Genomic DNA, 17,368 nt, shown 5'->3' with positions numbered 1-17,368 from the left:
GTTTAGTCTGCGATGGTGCTACTCTGCCTAACCCCACTCAAGATGCTGCCCATACCAAAGGCCCTATAACAGACACCGTGGCAGTGTCAGCACTATCAGAGCCTGGCTCTGAGACAGAAAACACCTCACTGTCTACTGACGTCCCTACTGTTGTCCCGGTGGAGGAAGAGGGCCTTGTGGTGGAGGAGGGAGTTGTGGAGGAAGGGGCCTTGTGGTGCAACAGCAGCCCGAGAAAGAGAAGGCAATGTCGGGAGACGATGTGGTCTTCTCCTGCTTGCCATCTGGATGTGACCCAGAGGGGATGGGGGTGCAGTGGGTGGTCCATGGGCACAAGGAGAGGCACACCATACTGCAGGGCAACCAGACTGGACAGGCACACCATACTGGAGGGCAACCAGATTGGAAAGGCACACCATACTGGAGGGCAACCAGACTGGAAAGGAACACCATACTGGAGGGCAACCAGACTGGGCAGGCACACCATACTGGAGGGCAACCAGACTGGACAGGCACACCATACTGGAGGGCAAACAGACTGGAAAGGCACACGATACTGGAGGGCAACCAGACGTCTGACGATGCGTTTGCAGGCATTCCTCTCCGGGAACCCCACTGCTGGGGACTCATCCATGATGCTGAGGAACGTATCGAGAGTGGACTGCGGCGTTTACCACTGTCTCCTCATTCCCCATATATGGCACCACTGTGGATGGGAGTGGGACCCAGCTCAGCATCCACGAGGAACTGGGACAGTACTGAATGCTAGTGTGCTGCTTGAGGATACAAACTCAGCAGTGTAAAAACACATGTAGCCAGACGAAACAGAGTAACAGAGTAAACTATCTGGATATGTATAAATAGAACTGTCTTGACACAAACCAGGTCAAAGCACATTGATATGAATACCATATATGGCATTTGGCACAATTCTAGAGTAGTCTTTGTTGTTGTTCAGTTTGATTCTCACCAGGTCTCCCTCCATAGGTCAGAATGGTGGGCATCATCACGGCAGTAGTTGGTGTGGTGGAGGGGCTTTGCGCTGGGACATTGACGCAGTTAAAAGAGAAGCTGCCATGCCTGAAGAAGTGAGAAGGTGCTCTTGTCAGGTGAGAGAGTGAACTGTGGGTATGTATCCATGTGAGGGGAGGAAACCCCCGAAAAGAACGCGTCAGGTAGAATGAGATAATATACTGTATGATATTTAGCAGACACTTTTATCCAAAGCAACAAACAGTCATATATGTTTTACTTATGGGTGGCCCCAGCAGGAATCGGACCCCCGGCCCTTGGCATTGCTAGCACAGTGCGCTACTGGCAGCATACCACCCTGCATACCACTGCTGGCTTGCTTCTGAAGCTAAGCAGGGTTGGTCCTGGTCAGTCCCTGGATGGGAGACCAGTTTCTGCTGGAAGTGGTGTTGGAGGGCCAGTAGGAGGCACTCTTTCCTCTGGTCTAAAAAAAGAAATATCCCAATGCCCTGGGGCAGTGATTGGGGACAATACCCTGTGTAGGGTGCCATCTTTCGGATGGGATGTTAAATGGGTGTCCTGACTCTCTGAGGTCATTAAAGATCCTCTGCCACTTATTGTAAGAGTAGGGGTGTTAACCCCGGTGTCCTGGCTAAATTCCCAATCTGGCCCTCAAACCATCAAGGTCACCTAATAATCCCCAGTTTACAATTGGCTCATTCATCCCCCCTCCTCTCCCCTGTAACTATTCCCCAGGTCGTTGCTGTAAATGAGAACGTGTTCTCAGTCAACTTACCTGGTAAAAAATAAACTGACTAAACCACACAGATAGCGCTGCCACTGGGACAGTTTGTTCATTTGGCAGCTTAGATGGAGAGGAACTGTAATTTATACACACAGTGTCAGACTAATATTGGCACACAGAACCAAATCTCTATGCTACTCAGTCTGTCACGAGAAAGACTATTGCCAGATAGACTCCAGGACCATGGACATGAACCGGCAACAGAAATAAAGAGAGAATGATGTTTGATTCATTGGTTTAATCTGTCCTGTGCACTTCTCTTCACATGTGGAGACAAAGATCAAATCGCTCATTGTTATGGATGTGTCAAAATAAATGTCACTAGAAAACAGCTTATGCAAATGCCCGCTACTTTGCTATTATTCTGGCTGCACTTTTTGACGTGATTCAGTTAGCCATAGTTGGCTAGCTAGCAAGTAAGGGATAAGAACGTTGCAAGCAATATGGCAATGAAACATTTAGAACGAACGACTGGGTCGCGTCTATAGATACAGAACAAAAAGACTGAACGACTGGTTCGAGTCTCTTGCAACCAAATCAATAGAACCCTAGATTTGTGACGGGACTATATATTGTGGAAGGATGAAATAGTATGAATAAATTCATAAAAAATAATGCTTTTACTTAAAATATGTCAATCATTATTTGAACATGTTGGTAACCCGTTGTATAAAAGTGATAATCCTCTCGAAACTGGTGTTTGGAGAATATATTGGCACAGTTTGCCGGACCTTGACTTCGTCTCGGGCCTAACAACACCCGTGCCAATATAACCTCCAAACACCGGTTTCTCGGGCATTATCACTTAAATTGGACCTAAATTGGATCTAAAACCAAGTCAGTGGGTGGATGGTCTCTAGGTATGAGCATCAACCCCAATATAACTAATAGGACCCCTTGTCTTGAATTTGGTGAAACAGTTCCCCTTTATTTCCTGGTTTGTTCATGTATCAAAATAATTAACCTTCTCAGTGGTACAAGACAGATTTACTAACTTGCTACGGTTTCTGCCTGACTGCTTCTGGGCATATTTCTTCCAATCAAAAGTCAACCTCATCTTTTGAGTGATCAACTCCATATCAGGACAATTATTTATGTTGTCCTGTGTTCCTTTTCAAAACAACATTTTAAACCGTGGGAAACTGATGCCTACTAGAATTACATTGCACGTTTATTTAGGATTTATATAAACTGATTGATACAATTTCGAATATACTTATTCTTGTTTTACAACTATTTTCAACTATTTACGTATTTTGGCTTCGCTGTAAAGAAACGATGCATTCTTTCAATACAGGATTATTTTTGGGGGAAACAGCTGCTATGATTGACTGCCCTCTAGTGGTTCAAATGGTTGCACTAGAAACAGTAACAGTATGAATAAGGAGCTTCTATGCGCATAACTTCTTTCCATTTTGGATTCATGCAAGAAATGTTAATGAAAGAATAAAAACACAAGTACATGAGAAAGATAAATATGGTTTGGGAAATGATTGTCCTTGGTGACATCAAGGTTGCTAGCTGTAATTATATCTTAGAAGCATGTCACCAATACATTTAAGTCAATATTATTTCACTATCTCCATCCAGAATAAAACACCAGGCATATTGTTCCCAATTCATTTATTTTCTTTAGACTCCATACAATACAAGTGACATAAATATATCTTTGTGGAGACAACCGATTCTAACATACACACCATCTCCGTCGCACACATCCACACAACACAAAAACAACATTAACGTCAACAACATCAATATACCCAGAGAGATGGAAGAGCAAAAATCACATCTGTGAGGCGGGGAGAGGAAGAGGGCCTCAACCTGAAATAAACAAGGTGCCTCTGTCCCTTTAACCATGTGTACGTTCCCATTTTTGTTAACAATCTATTGTTGGTGGTCACACCTGGGAGATGAAAGTGACACTCCACTTGAGAGGCCATGTGTTGCAGCTAGTAGTTAAGTGCAAGTGTAGCACCTGATTGGGACCCAATGTATATTGGCCTGCAATAATGGCTGTAGTCGTGTGCTCATCATGGATGACGAGGGGGCTGAAGGGAGAGGAGCAGCACATCCATGCGATGTGGTCAGGGATGATGGTATTGTAATGTTAATAGACTAATGGTGAGATTTGGTATCAATGAATTCAAGTTACTTAACTTTATTTAACTAGGCAAGTCAGTTAAGATTCTTTATTTACAATGACAGCCTACCCCGGACGAGGCGAGGCCAATTGTGCGCCGCCCTATGGGACTCCCAATCACGGCCGGATGTGATTCAGCCTGGATTCGAAACAGGGACTGTAGTGACGCCTCTTGCACTGAGATGCAGTGTCTTAGACCGTAAGCGCCACTCGGGAGAAAATATTCCAGTAGCCTCGTACAAGACAATATGGTGAAATAAAAAGAGCACGGGTTGTAAACGGGGGGCTTAAACATAGTGTTGGAATGTAGAGGAATGAACACTTAGGAATGACTGAGGTGTGACGGTCACTGCAGCAAGGTTTCACAAAACAGGGGCCACTGAGATACTACACGGCACAGCACAGGGACTGGGGGGCCTCAGAGGGGAGGTGAGAGCTCAGTCCTCCAGGGTACGGAAGGCATTCTGCATGTCCTCCAGTAGCTGGGCGTAGTCTGCTTTGATTTTGACCTCGCCCTCCTTCACTGGGTCCTGAAACAACAGAGGTATACAGAGACACTGGGTATAGGAGACACAGCGAAGTGCAATAACACTCAAAGACAAAGTCCAACATTGGATGTGCAAAGAAGACCAGAGGTGGTAGAGGGATTGGGGAAGTTGGTTAAAGCAAGGGGCTGAACAAGCATTTACCTTGAACTTCATGGAGCTGAGCCTGTAGAGGACCTCTCCCATGTGCTCCCGGATCATGGACCAGGTGATCTTGTTGTCACTCTGAGCCGTGGTCTCGACTGCATGTCGCGCCAAGTCGTAGAACGCAATCGTATTGGAGAGGATGCCCACCGTTTTGTAGAAAGGGCAGAACCTTCAGGAAGGGGCGAAAAAGTCAATCAATACGCGCATAATAACCGACGATTAAGTCAATTTAGTATGTCTATGACACACAGATGTGCGTGTATTTACCTGTCGTATGGAGTATATCCATTCTGCTGCAGGAAGTCATCCTTGAGTAGTTTAGCAACCTCCAATGTGATCTTGTCGGTCTCAGCGAGAGATGCCTGTTGAGATGGCAGGGGGCACAGAAATGAGTGCATAGTGCGTGCATACACATGCTCACCATCAACCTAGGCCGTATGTATAAAATCGACCCATAACCTTTATTCACATTGGCCCCTGCCTCACCTTTCCCACAAGCTGCACAATCTCAGCCAGATCCTCCTCCTCCTGCAGGATCTCCTTGGCCTTGGTGCGAAGCGGCACAAACTCAGGGAAGTGCTTGTCGTAGTACTCGTCCAGTGCCCGCGTGTATTTGCTGTAGCTGATCAGCCAGTTCACTGAGGGGAAATGCTTTCTCTGCGCCAGCTTCTTATCCAGACCCCAGAACACCTGTCAGATGGAGATAAAAACAGGAATGAGGAGTAGGAAGGGTACAAGTTTAAATTGTCCAAACTTTAATATATACAATTGAGGCATTACCTGTACAATACCCAGCGTAGCTGAAGTAACAGGATCCGAGAAGTCTCCACCAGGGGGAGACACACTAGGGGAAAATAACAAGGCCAAATTATTCAGACACTAGTCTGCCATCACTGTATCATACTGTACGTTCCAATGAGGATTACACTACATGGTCCAGGTATCTGGTGTTGCAGGACTGGTACAGGTCAGAAACAGTCTGACTCTTAGAGTCAGGAGTGAGGGTGATAGAGGTTCTCCCTGCTGGTAGAATGATGAGGTACTCACGCTCCAACAATGCTGACGCTGCCCTCTCTCTCTGGGTTGCCCAGGCACTTCACCCTGCCAGCACGCTCATAGAAGGAGGCCAGTCTGGCTCCAAGGTAGGCAGGGTACCCGCTGTCTGTGGACAAGCAGCACACAGAGCTCTGACAGGCTCAAAATGGCAGACATGTTGCTGTGATAGGTTTACAGACAACCATCCTCCATTGCTATTTGCGCAGTGTACTCACCAGCAGGCATCTCAGCTAATCGTCCTGAGATCTCCCGAAGTGCCTCTGCCCATCGGGAGGTGGAGTCGGCCATCATACTGACATTGTAGCCCATGTCTCTGAAGTACTCGGACAGAGTGATTCCTGCAGTGGCACATACAAGTAAGACTCAAAAGCACAGAATCAGAGTCAATACAAGGTTATGAGTGAGTGGTGACTCATCCCCAAACCGTCTGGAACAAAGGAGAGAAATTAGCACAACTACCAACAAAAATGATTTACAACTGTAAACTCCAGCAATACTGAACAAAAATATAAAACGCAACAAGTGTTGGTCCCATGTTTCATGAGCGGAAATAAAATCACAAAAAGCTAATTTCTCTAATTTTGTGCACACATTTTGTATATCCCTGTTAGTGAGCATTTCTCCTTTGCCAATATAATCCATTCACCTGACAGGTGTGGCATATCAATAAGCTGATTAAACCGCATGATCATTACACAAGTGCACCTCGTGCTGGGGACAATAAAAGGCCACTAAAATGTGCCGTTTCGTTACCAAACACAATGCCACAGATGTCTCAAGTTGAGGGAGCGTGCAATTGGCACACTGACTGCAGGAATGTCCACCAGAGCTGTTGCCAGATAATTTAATGATAATTATGAATGATAATTTCTCTACCATAAGCCACCAACATTGTTTTAGAGAATTTGGCAGTACGTCCAACCGGCCTCATAACCGCAGACCATATATAACCACGCCAGCCCAGTGACCTCCAAATCAGGATTTTGCCCCTGCAGGATGGTCTTAGACCAGCCACCCGGACAGCTCATGTAACTGTGGGTTTGCACAACCGAAGAATTTCTGCAGAAACTGTCAGAAATGGTCTCAGGGAAGCTCATCTGCATTCTCGTCGTCCTCACTAGGGTCTTGACCTGACTGCAGTTCAGCGTCATAACTGACTTCAGTGCGCAAATGCTCACCATCTATGGCCACCGGCACGCTGGAAAAGTGTGCTCTTCACGGAGGAATCCCGGCTTCAACTGTACCAGGCAGATTACAGACAGCGTGTATGGCGTTGTGTGGGCGAGCGGTTTGCTGATGTCAATGTTGTGAACAGAGGGCCCCATGGTGGTGGTGGGGTTATGGTATGGGCAGGCATATGCTACGGACAAGAACATAATTGCACTTTATCGATGGCAATTTTATAACAGATACCGTGACGTGATCCTGAGGCCCATTGTCGTGCCATTCATCCACCGCCATCACCTCATGTTTCACCTCAGCCCCATGTCACAAGGATCTGTACACAATTACTGGAAACTGAAAATGTCCCAGTTCTTCCATGGCCTGCATACGCACCAGACATGTCACCCATTGAGGATGTTTGGGATGCTCTGGATCGACGTGTAGGACAGAGTGTTCTAGTTCATGCCAATATCCAGCAACTTTCAACAGCCATTGAAGAGGGGTGGGACAACATTCCACAGGCCACAATCAACAGCCAGATCAACTCTATGCAAAGGAGATGTCGCGTTGCACGAGGCAAATGGTTGTTACACCAGATACTGACCGGTTTATTTCAATTGACTGATTTCCTTTCCTTACATGAACTGTAAACTCAGTATATACAGTGAGGCAAAAAGGTATTTAGTCAGCCACCAATTGTGCAAGTTCTCCCACTTAAAAAGATGAGGCCTTTAATTTTCATCATAGGTACACTTCAACTATGACAGACAAAATGAGAAAAAAAATCCAGAAAATCACATTGTGGATTTTTTATGAATTTATTTGCAAATTATGGTGGAAAATAAGTATTTGGTCAATAACAAAAGTTTCTCAATACTTTGTTATATACCCTTTGTTGGCAATGACAGAGGTCAAACGTTTTCTGTATGTCTTCACGAGGTTTTCACACACTGTTGCTGTTATTTTGGCCCATTCATCCATGCAGATCTCCTCTAGAGCAAGGATGTTTTGGAGCTGTTGCTGGGCAACACGGACTTTCAACTCCCTCCAAAGATTTTCTATGGGGTTGAGATCTGGAGACCGGCTGGGTCACTCCAGGACCTTGAAATGCTTCTTACGAAGCCACTCCTTCGTTGCCCGGGCGGTGTGTTTGGAATTATTGTCATGCTGAAAGACCCAGCCACGTTTCATCTTCAATGCCCTTGCTGAAGGAAGGAGGTTTTCACTCAAAATCTCACGATACATGTCCCCATTCATTCTTTCCTTTACACAGATCAGTCGTCCTGGTCCCTTTGCAGAAAAACAGCCCCAAAGCATGATGTTTCCACCCCCATGCTTCACAGTAGGTATGGTGTTCTTTGGATGCAACTCAGCATTCTTTGTCCTCCAAACACAACGAGTTGAGTTTTTACCAAAAAGTTATATTTTGGTTTCATCTGACCATATGACATTCTCCCAATCTTCTTCTGGATCATCCAAATGCTCTCTAGCAAACTTCAGACGGGCCTGGACATGTATCCCCCTGCTTAAGACAGTACATCTGGCACTGCAGGATTTGAGTCCCTGGCGGTGTAGTGTGTTACTGATGGTAGGCTTTGTTACTTTGGTCCCAGCTCTCTGCAGGTCATTCACTAGGTCCCCCCGTGTGGTTCTGGGATTTTTGCTCACCGTTCTTGTGATCATTTTGACCCCTTGGGGTGAGATCTTGCGTGGAGCCCCAGATCGAGGGAGATTATCAGTAGTCTTGTATGTCTTCCATTTCCTAATAATTGCTCCCACAGTTGATTTCTTCAAACCAAACTGCTTACCTATAGCAGAGTCAGTCTTCTCAGCCTGGTGCAGGTCCAAGATTTTGTTTCTGGTGTCCTTTGACAGCTCTTTCGTCTTGGCCATAGTGGAGTTTGGAGTGTGACTGTTTGAGGTTGTGGACAGGTGTCTTTTATACTGATAACAAGTTCAAACAGGTGCCATTAATACAGGTAACGAGTGGAAGACAGAGGAGCCTCTTAAAGAAGAGGTCTGTGAGAACCAGAAATCTTTCTTGTTTGTAGGTGACCAAATACTTATTTTCCACCATAATTTGCAAATAAATTCATTAAAAATCCTACAATGTGATTTTCTGGATTTTTTTTCTCATCTTGTCTGTCATAGTTGAAGTGTACCTATGATGAAAATTACAGGCCTCTCATCTTTTTAATTGGGAGAACTTGCACAATTGGTGGCTGACTAAATACTTTTTTGCCCCACTGTGTGTGTGTGTGTATAATATATATATATATGACCGATTTCCTTACATGAACTGTAACTCAGTATATATATATATAAATAAATAAATAACCAAAAGATGCATATCTGTATTCCCAGTCATACGAAATCCATAGATCAGGGCCTAATGAATTTATTTCAATTGACTGATTTCCTTACATGAACTGAAATTCTTGCATGGTGTGTGTATATTTTCATTCAGTGTTGTAAATGTGATTGCCTGGTACCTGTGTAAATGGAGGCCTCTCTAGCAGCGACAGGCATGTTGGAAGTGTTGGCCACTAGCGCTGTTCTCTTCATGATACTTTCCACCTTTCCATCCACTTCCATTGTAAGCTGTGGAGCAGGGAGGAACACCATTAATCCAACATCAAACTGGTGATCGGCTATACCAGACACCCTAGTAGTGAAATTCCCTGTAATCTCATGAACCACGTTGTCAATTATTACAATTTGACACGCGTACGGCCACTAACCTCAGGGAAATCTCTCAGCACTTCAGACATCTCATTTCCACGCTCTCCGCAGCCCACATAGATGATGACATCACTGTTGGAATACTTGGACAGGGACTGTGAGATCACAGTCTTGCCACAACCAAAGGCTCCTGGGATAGCGGTGGTGCCTCCCTGGACACACCTGTGAGAACAAGCACAGAGCCAGAAGCAGATGGCTTGTTAGAGGGTTCACTCCAAGGAAGTGTCAGGAGGAAAGGACATAAAATGGAGTGAGTAGAAAAAAAGGAAAATAAAGTAGAGATAGGTATAACTCACGGAAAGAGAGCATCCAACACTCTCTGGCCAGTAAGCAGGGGGTGATTGGCAGGCAGCTTCTCTGTGACCGGGCGAATTTGTCGCACTGGCCAGACCTGGATCATGGTAAACTTCTCCTTCAAACCCTCAAACTCCAGTTCCAGCACCACATCCTGCCGATACACAAACACAATTGACCAAAACAGAGACAAGAGAATGGGATTTATGCCGTTCACATCCATTTTGCATTATTCAGCTGCAAAGACATTTAGTTGGCGGAGGGTGACTCACATTGACATCATAGTTTCCAGGAGGGGCCACGTAGGTGACAGTGCCTCTGCTCCGGGGTGGGAGCATCAACTTGTGCTTGATCAGGGAGTTCTCAAACACTGTGCCATAGATATCCCCACCTGTTATGTGACTGCCGGTCTGAGGTAGAGATGGACAGGGAGAGGAAGAGGACATAATATGTAGATTTAAGAGTTGGATCATATTTCAGTGGGGACACATCTTACACACACACACAGTGAAAATACATTATTTTCTTACTCGAAGACTCTGGCCAGGTGTAAACTCCCACTTGAGGTCACGGTTGAGGGCCCCAATGTTGACTCCTCTAGGGATATATATGCTTTGAGTGAGGTCATTGATGTCTTTGAGGGGACGCTGGATACCATCAAAGATGGACCCCATGATTCCCGGCCCCAACTCTACAGACAGGGGCTTTCCTGTCCGAAGGACAGGGTCTCCGACAGACACACCAGCTGCGGCGTACATTCAGGAAACCTAACCACATAGCCTATATGCCCGATAAGAGGAAAGGCTAGAACACATCGGAATAGAAGTACACAAGAGTAAGTGAACCATCAACATTAAGTGAAGGTGGGTGTAACTCTGTTTAGCAGTGAGCAGGTATGACTGAAAAGGATACAGGTCTCTTCGTAGACCTGAATGGTTGCCATGTCTCCCTCCAGCCTGATGATCTCTCCCACCAGCTCACTGTGGCCCACACGCACAAGCTCGTACATGGCCGCTCCTGCCATGGCGGTAGCTGTCACCACTGTTGGTTAAAACATGTTAGACAAAGAACAGAGGACAGAAAACATGTTATTTGCAAGTAGCACTGAGTTCGGATACATGATCAAGTGTAAATAGATCATATTTTTGCCATATTGGAACAGAGCAGGCCTAATTGACCAGGAGGAATAATCATGTGCTGAAAACTAACCCACTGAACTAACTCTTAGGTTAGGCATTGGCCTGGGATCCTTGATTGGAAATTTAGACACTGACCTGGACCTAGCCTCTACTCACCCGAGAGTGGAAGACTCCTCTTTCATCTCTAACATGTAGGCTCACTTTTTGTGAACAGTCCCATCACAAGTCAGACTGTTGAATAAATGTAATTTGTATGTACTTCACCTGTTGTCAGCCGACTTTGTCCTTATGTAGGAGGTAATCTGATACAAAATATCCAGAATAGTGTTATTAACCCGGCTTTAAGTACACTGGTGTGTATGTCAGTTTGTATTTTCAATGCCGACGCAATTCACACGCGACTTGTACAATATGTAAACCATGGCTGAGTTTAGCCGAAGCACAGACCAAACGTTGTCCCACGCAATCAGCTGGCAAATTTCACAAGCACTTTCAGCTGATTACGAGGGAACGCCGTTCGGTAGAAAACGGTCAGTTACATTCGGTTAATGTTTACATATTATGCATCGCGTGAAATGCGTCAGGAGATGGAAAATACAAGCAACAGAACATTCAGGCGCCGCAAAATGTCAGGGTAACCACGGGAAAGTGTTGTTTACCCATCTCCACTTCCTACCACCAAAAGAACCAACAGCATGGACAACCGTTAAAGTTTACATATCATTTTATTCAACATTCTGGCTTGTAGAGACTATCACGTCTTTTTTTTTTTTTTTTACAGACACTTATTTCAGACTGATATCCATGGAGTAACCATAGTAAAAGTCTAATGTTTAGACAAACCTGGCCCAGAAACTCCATGTACATATCCAAACTCGCTTTCCCTCTCCTCATCACGGATTTTAGGAAGCTTGGAAGTGTCCATCTGCAAAGTGTACAGAGGAAAATCAGAGAGATCAATCATGTGACACTTCACTATAATCATGGTGCATGACACTTAGCTTATAGTTACTTAACTTTTTCAATAAATCAAATGACTTAATGGATTTAAAATAATTCACCATGAACACACAGAATCAAAACACATTTCATTCATTGGTAGAGACATGTATGTAGCTAGGTAAACTAGCTTGCTCAGGTCCTAATACCTGACCCGAGAGCTTTTCTACCATCTGCTTCGCAAAAGCAGGAAACAAACCAGCTAGGATTCAGGAAGCTAGTTAATTAACTAGCCTCTACATACCATATTACATAGCAACAAAAAAAAGTATGAAACGCAGTTTGTTGTTTATCACAAACAAGCAAACCATATAACGTTAGTTACTAGCTAGCTAAACTAGTCGTAGAGTCAGTCAGGTGACACTGACAGACCAGAAAGGTAACAGCTAACGTTAGCTAGCTAAGGTTAGCTAATCTGCGTGGTCTATCATCATTTACTAGCCAGTTGCAATTAATTGACATTCATGTTAGCAAACTAAATTCGAATAATACGATTCGGTTTGATTACCTTTTCTTACTGTGCAATGTTCCAGGGCCCTTAAGAAAATGTATTTCCGAAGGGGATGAGCCGTGATCAGCTGACCAACGCAAGACTATCTAGGGAAACAATTACCATTTTGGCTCAAAGCCCTGTTTCACATTAGGAAAGACGGGCTATGGGAGTCAAAATGGCGTAACAGCGCCACAGTTTCAATCCTTTAGCTCGAACGCGGCTGTGGCTGCGTTATAATATCCTTGAGATTATTTCCTCAATGACATGGTTTACAAGGATACAGTCAGTCAAACTATTTCTTTGCATAGCAGCTTAGTCAAATGATATACTCTATTTTTATGGTTTACAAGGATACAGTCAGAGTCAAACTATTTCTTTGCATAGCAGCTTAGTCAAATGATAAACTCTATTTTTACCCGGTAAATTGACTGAGAACACAGTCTCATTTACACCAACAACCTGGGGATGAATGAGCCAATTGTAAATTATTAGGTAGCCATGATGTTATGAAGGCCAGGACACCGGGGTAAACACCCCTACTCTTACGATAAATGCTCATAATCACTGCCCTGGGCAGTGTTGCCAACTCCTCAGTAAGGAAAGTAGCTACTGGCTGTCCTAAAAGTCGCTTAATGACGATATCGCCTAATTTGCATAATTGGCCATGTGCATGTAATTGTGATGGACGCTGTAGGACAGAGGAATAACATCGTGGGAGAGACAGAAAGTGAGTAACAAAACACCCTAAATATGTTTAGAACTACAAATGAACCTTCTTCTTTCGATTCTTGTTTTTTTTTATGTCACAATTCCAACCCTCCTCCTTTATCCGGGCTTGGGACTGGCAAAAGTGACCCAAAAGAGACACTGGCGGAGTTACTTCGTTTTTCTTTTGTTAGTTTTTTTAGTTTAGTTTTTTACATTTACATCCCGCCCTGAATGTAAGCCAGGGCGGGATCCGCCAGCGGTGGCATTCAGCATGTACGATTAATTTGCAGTCTGGACAAGGAGGGGCGAACATCTCCTGCTCTGACTGCAGCTGGGAGTGACTGCTGCGCACAACATAAGGACTGGGCCGCCTGTGAGTACTATGGGACGGGGTGGAGCCCAGGGCAGCACAACGCTGCTCGTTGAGAAGAGTAAGAACGATATGTGCTTTTTACGTCAGTCTCCAATAACACCAGGAAAATGTGCTAGATTTGTCGCTTTAAAAAAAATGTGTGCTAGAGGGGTCTGAATACTCACTAAATATAGCGACAAAGTTGCTAAATTGGCAACACTGGCCCTGGGATTTTTATATATTTTTTTTAGACCAGAGGAAAGTGTGCCTCCTACTGGCCCTCGAACACCACTTCCAGCCGCACCTGGTTTCCCGTCCAGGGACCGACCAGGACCAACCCTGGGGGATATGCTGCTGGCTAAGCCTATTTTTACTGTGATAGGCCTACATTGGAAAAATACACTTCGGAGACCTATTAGTCTTATAAAGTGCCCAGCAAAAATGGTAAAATTGGCCTAGCTATGACAGGCTATTTGATCAGCAAAATGCATATCTATAGTCGTGTGTGTGTGCTCGTGTAGTACGCTAGCATCTATAAGGATTTCCATTAGTGGTCTAAAATGACTGTGTCCCATGATACAAATTATGGAGAGAACAGATCCACAGAGCAGAACGCACTCATGTTATGATGCATCACACGGCGTGAATCCAAAGGTAAGCCTATGAGTTCATTTTACATACCTTCCTTGTATGATTATTTTTATTAGCCTATTCTGGATATGTCTACTTTATTTTCTTTCAGAATTGTAGTAACAACATACGGACACGGGATTCCTATCTCCAGTTGGAATGAGGACCGTGCGTTTTGCTGTTGGGACTTTCATCAGTCTGATTCTCCAAGTGGGTATGACGCACCAGAGGACGAATGGTGAATATTGCCATGGTTGGAAGGACGCGCAATCTACCTGGCGAGAGGGTTTCCACTGTCCCGAGCGCAATGATCAAAGAGAAGCGGTGATCTGCTGCGGAGCTTGTGGGCTGCGCTACTGTTGCGCACTCATGAGAGCAAGACTGGATCAGGGAAACTGCAACAACCACGAGCAAGTTCACCAGCCTGGCACTTCTGATGACAAGAAAGTTGCCAAGAGCGCAGGTAAGTTGTAGCCTAGGCTACTGAAATAGGACCAAATACTTCGATGTTGATCCTTGCATGGTTATTATTATGCTGGCTATATAAGGCTTAGGCTTTTTCGGCATGTTCTCGCTGGTCACACACGGGTTGAATCAACGTTGTGTCCACGTCATTTCAATGAAATGACGTTTATGTCTGTGCCCAGTGGTTATTCCTTGATAACGCACACCGTGAGATTCCTTGTAGCCTAACATGTATTGGTGAATGAGAAAGCCTAATGCAGTGTGCTTGAATCCATCCAACCCACCAAATTGCCTTGAAGTGTGGCCTCATGTCCAAGCATTTATTAAACTCTTCAATGTGCAGTTAGCCTACTCCTGCACATCCCGAGAATCATGTTAAGACTTGATCTGCTGCCAAGGAGCTTTTCAATGAACTGTTTGTTTTTAGTGTTGCATGTTTTGCACAGTTTACTGACTTACCCTATTAGAATGTTCTACTCTTGAGCAAATTGGAATATGGGCACATCCCTGGCCTTGCGAGAACTGAAGAGCAGGGGAGTCACATGAATGTGCATATATAAAACTACAAAATATGTACACAGGAAGGTAATCCTTAATGTCTTTCCTTTTCACTCTATCTTCCCTTCCACTTCTCTCCTGCCCCCTGCACTCTTAATTTGTGTTTTAATTTCACTCTGTAGTACCTGTCTATGTTCCCTTTGTGATTGTGGGCTCTTTGTTTCTGGCCTTTATCTTTCTGGGCTCCATGGTGGCCATGGGTGTCTGTCTGAGTTGTAAACAGGAGATCTCCCAAAGCCCAGAAGGTGCTGCTGGTCCCCAGGGTGGGAGTGGAGAGCAGCAGCAGGAGGCTGTACCCATGACAGGGGCGTCCTGTGGTTCCACCTCATCTCTCTACCCTCCCAATGCCAGCCAAGCCTGTCCAACTGGATCCTCATGTGTCCACCAAACCTTACAGAGGCAGGAAACTCCCACCAGCCTACAACCCTCCATGGCTCAACCTTCTACCATGCACCCCTCCATGGTGTTTTCCACCCTGGTTCACCCCTCCATGCTTCACCATTCCATAATGCATCCTTATATGGCTCAAATGCCTACTCTGTATACCTCACAAGAGGAAAGCCGTCTTCTACCATCTCCCTGCCCCCCATCTGGCTATACCAGTACTAAACCCAGACACACTGAAGTGATCATATAATTTGTGGCTTTGACTTTTACAGACTCCAGTGGGGAGTATTTGGGTATTCAAATATGAAAATATTAATAAGCCTAGAAAATGGAAAGTAAATCTGAGTCAGCCAAATGAATACATATATTGAGGAGAATAATTGCAATTGGTCAATGACCAATAATTCAAGCTTTCATGTTTTATTTTGACTTAAAATGTATGGTATTTATTTGTAAACATGCTGTATATGTGCTACTTTTAAAAAACATCACAAATTGCTGACCTATTTTGGATGTTTTGTCCATAGAGTTATATTACTGTTAAGTATTTCTGATGCAGCTGTCAAACTCTGTACATAACCCCATCACATGATATCATGACTCCCTCATTTACCCCTCTTTATCTGACACATTCTTCACTGTGATCTCTATACATGAATAGAATTCACTCTGGGGGTTTAATGTGCACGGTGCTGAATGATTGCGTGTCTAGCTCGACGTCTTTTACAATTGAAGTTACATTGTGTTTTTACCTCCCATTTTTAGATTTAATTCCATACTTCCATGTGTCCATCTGAAGCATGCATCTTCAGCATTAGGCTAGGCTATCTTATTAGGGAGACCGTTATAGGCCTAATCAATCAGAATCATGTTTGTCCTACAAGAGGAAAATCTTTGCACAGCTAAAAAATAACCAACACAAAACGCAGTTGGAAACAAGCTACAAGTCACACACAACTAGTATCCCCAAACTACATGGAGTTAGTAATGAATCAGGGAACCCTAGGATAATTGTGGGGTAATGGTGTGGTATAGCAGACCTAGCTATAATCATCCCAGGGGAAAAACAAAGAGATAAATGTGATAGTGTCTGGGGGCTCAGTGTCATGGATAATAGAGGTATTAGTGGCTGGGGGTGTAAATGGGTGCAGTGATAGTGATGTGTGAAAACATTGAGGTCAACAGTGCCATTGTCATTGAGGGTAAATACTGTATTAGGGTTAATAAGGTTGAGCTGGCCAAAGATTAGGGCTCTGTTTGAATCACAGAAGCCCCAATATGTTACTCTTCCTTCAAAAAGCGAACCCATTATGTCATTGAGTTCATATTGAGGCCCCTCCCTGCCATCAGAACATGCATTAGCGCACCGATGATGTCTTTCGTACTGTGATCTACAGACCTCCATTAAAGCCACAGCAGCCAGAATCACTGTGCCTTTAAGCCCCCAGACCTCCATCCCACTCCCATGGTTCATGTGCCATCTGTCAGGATGGGCTCATCTGAAAGGGTGGTGCTTATGCCCAAACAAACCACAAGGTGGTACCTGGCTGGAACCCACTCCTGTGGTTCTCCTGAGAGACAGTATCCAGCTGGACTGAAGAGAAGGAGAGAAAACAAATGGAGAAAGGCATCCTTAGGTAATTACTCATCTGTGTGCAATATGGAATTGCACTGGTTATATCAATTTGGTAGAAGAATAAGAGTTTAGGAGGAGTTTCCATAACTACAACGCCGATCATGCAGTCTGTAACATTGAAAAATCAATCTTATAA

At 44.5% G+C, this 17,368-nt stretch overlaps 2 protein-coding genes across 6 annotated transcripts; one reads left to right on the top strand and one right to left on the bottom strand.

Annotated features, from left to right (window-relative positions):
- Positions 1-3,380: 3,380 nt before the first annotated feature.
- Positions 3,381-13,095, bottom strand: LOC109872593 (V-type proton ATPase catalytic subunit A-like). The gene is made up of 15 exons (XM_020463882.2): positions 12,512-13,095; positions 11,848-11,929; positions 10,778-10,906; positions 10,396-10,610; positions 10,138-10,275; positions 9,868-10,019; positions 9,571-9,733; positions 9,322-9,430; positions 5,881-6,003; positions 5,657-5,771; positions 5,390-5,453; positions 5,096-5,299; positions 4,877-4,971; positions 4,607-4,778; positions 3,381-4,447 (listed from the first exon to the last, which is right to left on the bottom strand). The coding sequence occupies exons 2-15, from the start codon at positions 11,927-11,929 to the stop codon at positions 4,355-4,357; spliced, it is 1,854 nt and encodes a 617-aa protein (XP_020319471.1). The 5' UTR covers positions 12,512-13,095; the 3' UTR covers positions 3,381-4,354.
- On the top strand, positions 13,089-17,022 carry LOC109872594 (protein shisa-2 homolog). Of its 5 annotated transcripts, XR_004205926.1 has the most exons (5): positions 13,175-13,223; positions 13,495-13,577; positions 13,808-14,210; positions 14,299-14,649; positions 15,332-17,022. XR_004205926.1 is itself a non-coding variant. In XM_020463884.2 (4 exons), exons 3-4 carry the CDS (start codon positions 14,346-14,348, stop codon positions 15,844-15,846), a joined length of 819 nt encoding a protein of 272 aa, XP_020319473.1. In that variant the 5' UTR covers positions 13,089-13,223; positions 13,495-13,577; positions 14,299-14,345; the 3' UTR covers positions 15,847-17,022. The 5 variants fall into 5 exon arrangements, 4 of the variants coding, with proteins under 4 accessions (XP_020319473.1, XP_020319474.1, XP_031663398.1 ...); XM_020463884.2 differs by lacking the exon at positions 13,808-14,210 and having other exon boundaries at positions 13,089-13,223; XM_031807538.1 differs by lacking the exon at positions 13,175-13,223 and having other exon boundaries at positions 13,400-13,577.
- Positions 17,023-17,368: the final 346 nt, after the last annotated feature.

This window comes from Oncorhynchus kisutch, linkage group LG28 (genome assembly GCF_002021735.2).
Source record: "Oncorhynchus kisutch isolate 150728-3 linkage group LG28, Okis_V2, whole genome shotgun sequence".
In the NCBI taxonomy this organism is placed as follows: domain Eukaryota; kingdom Metazoa; phylum Chordata; class Actinopteri; order Salmoniformes; family Salmonidae; genus Oncorhynchus; species Oncorhynchus kisutch.
Note: the sequence above shows the minus strand (reverse complement) of the source record. Positions and strands in the feature narration are given on the sequence as shown.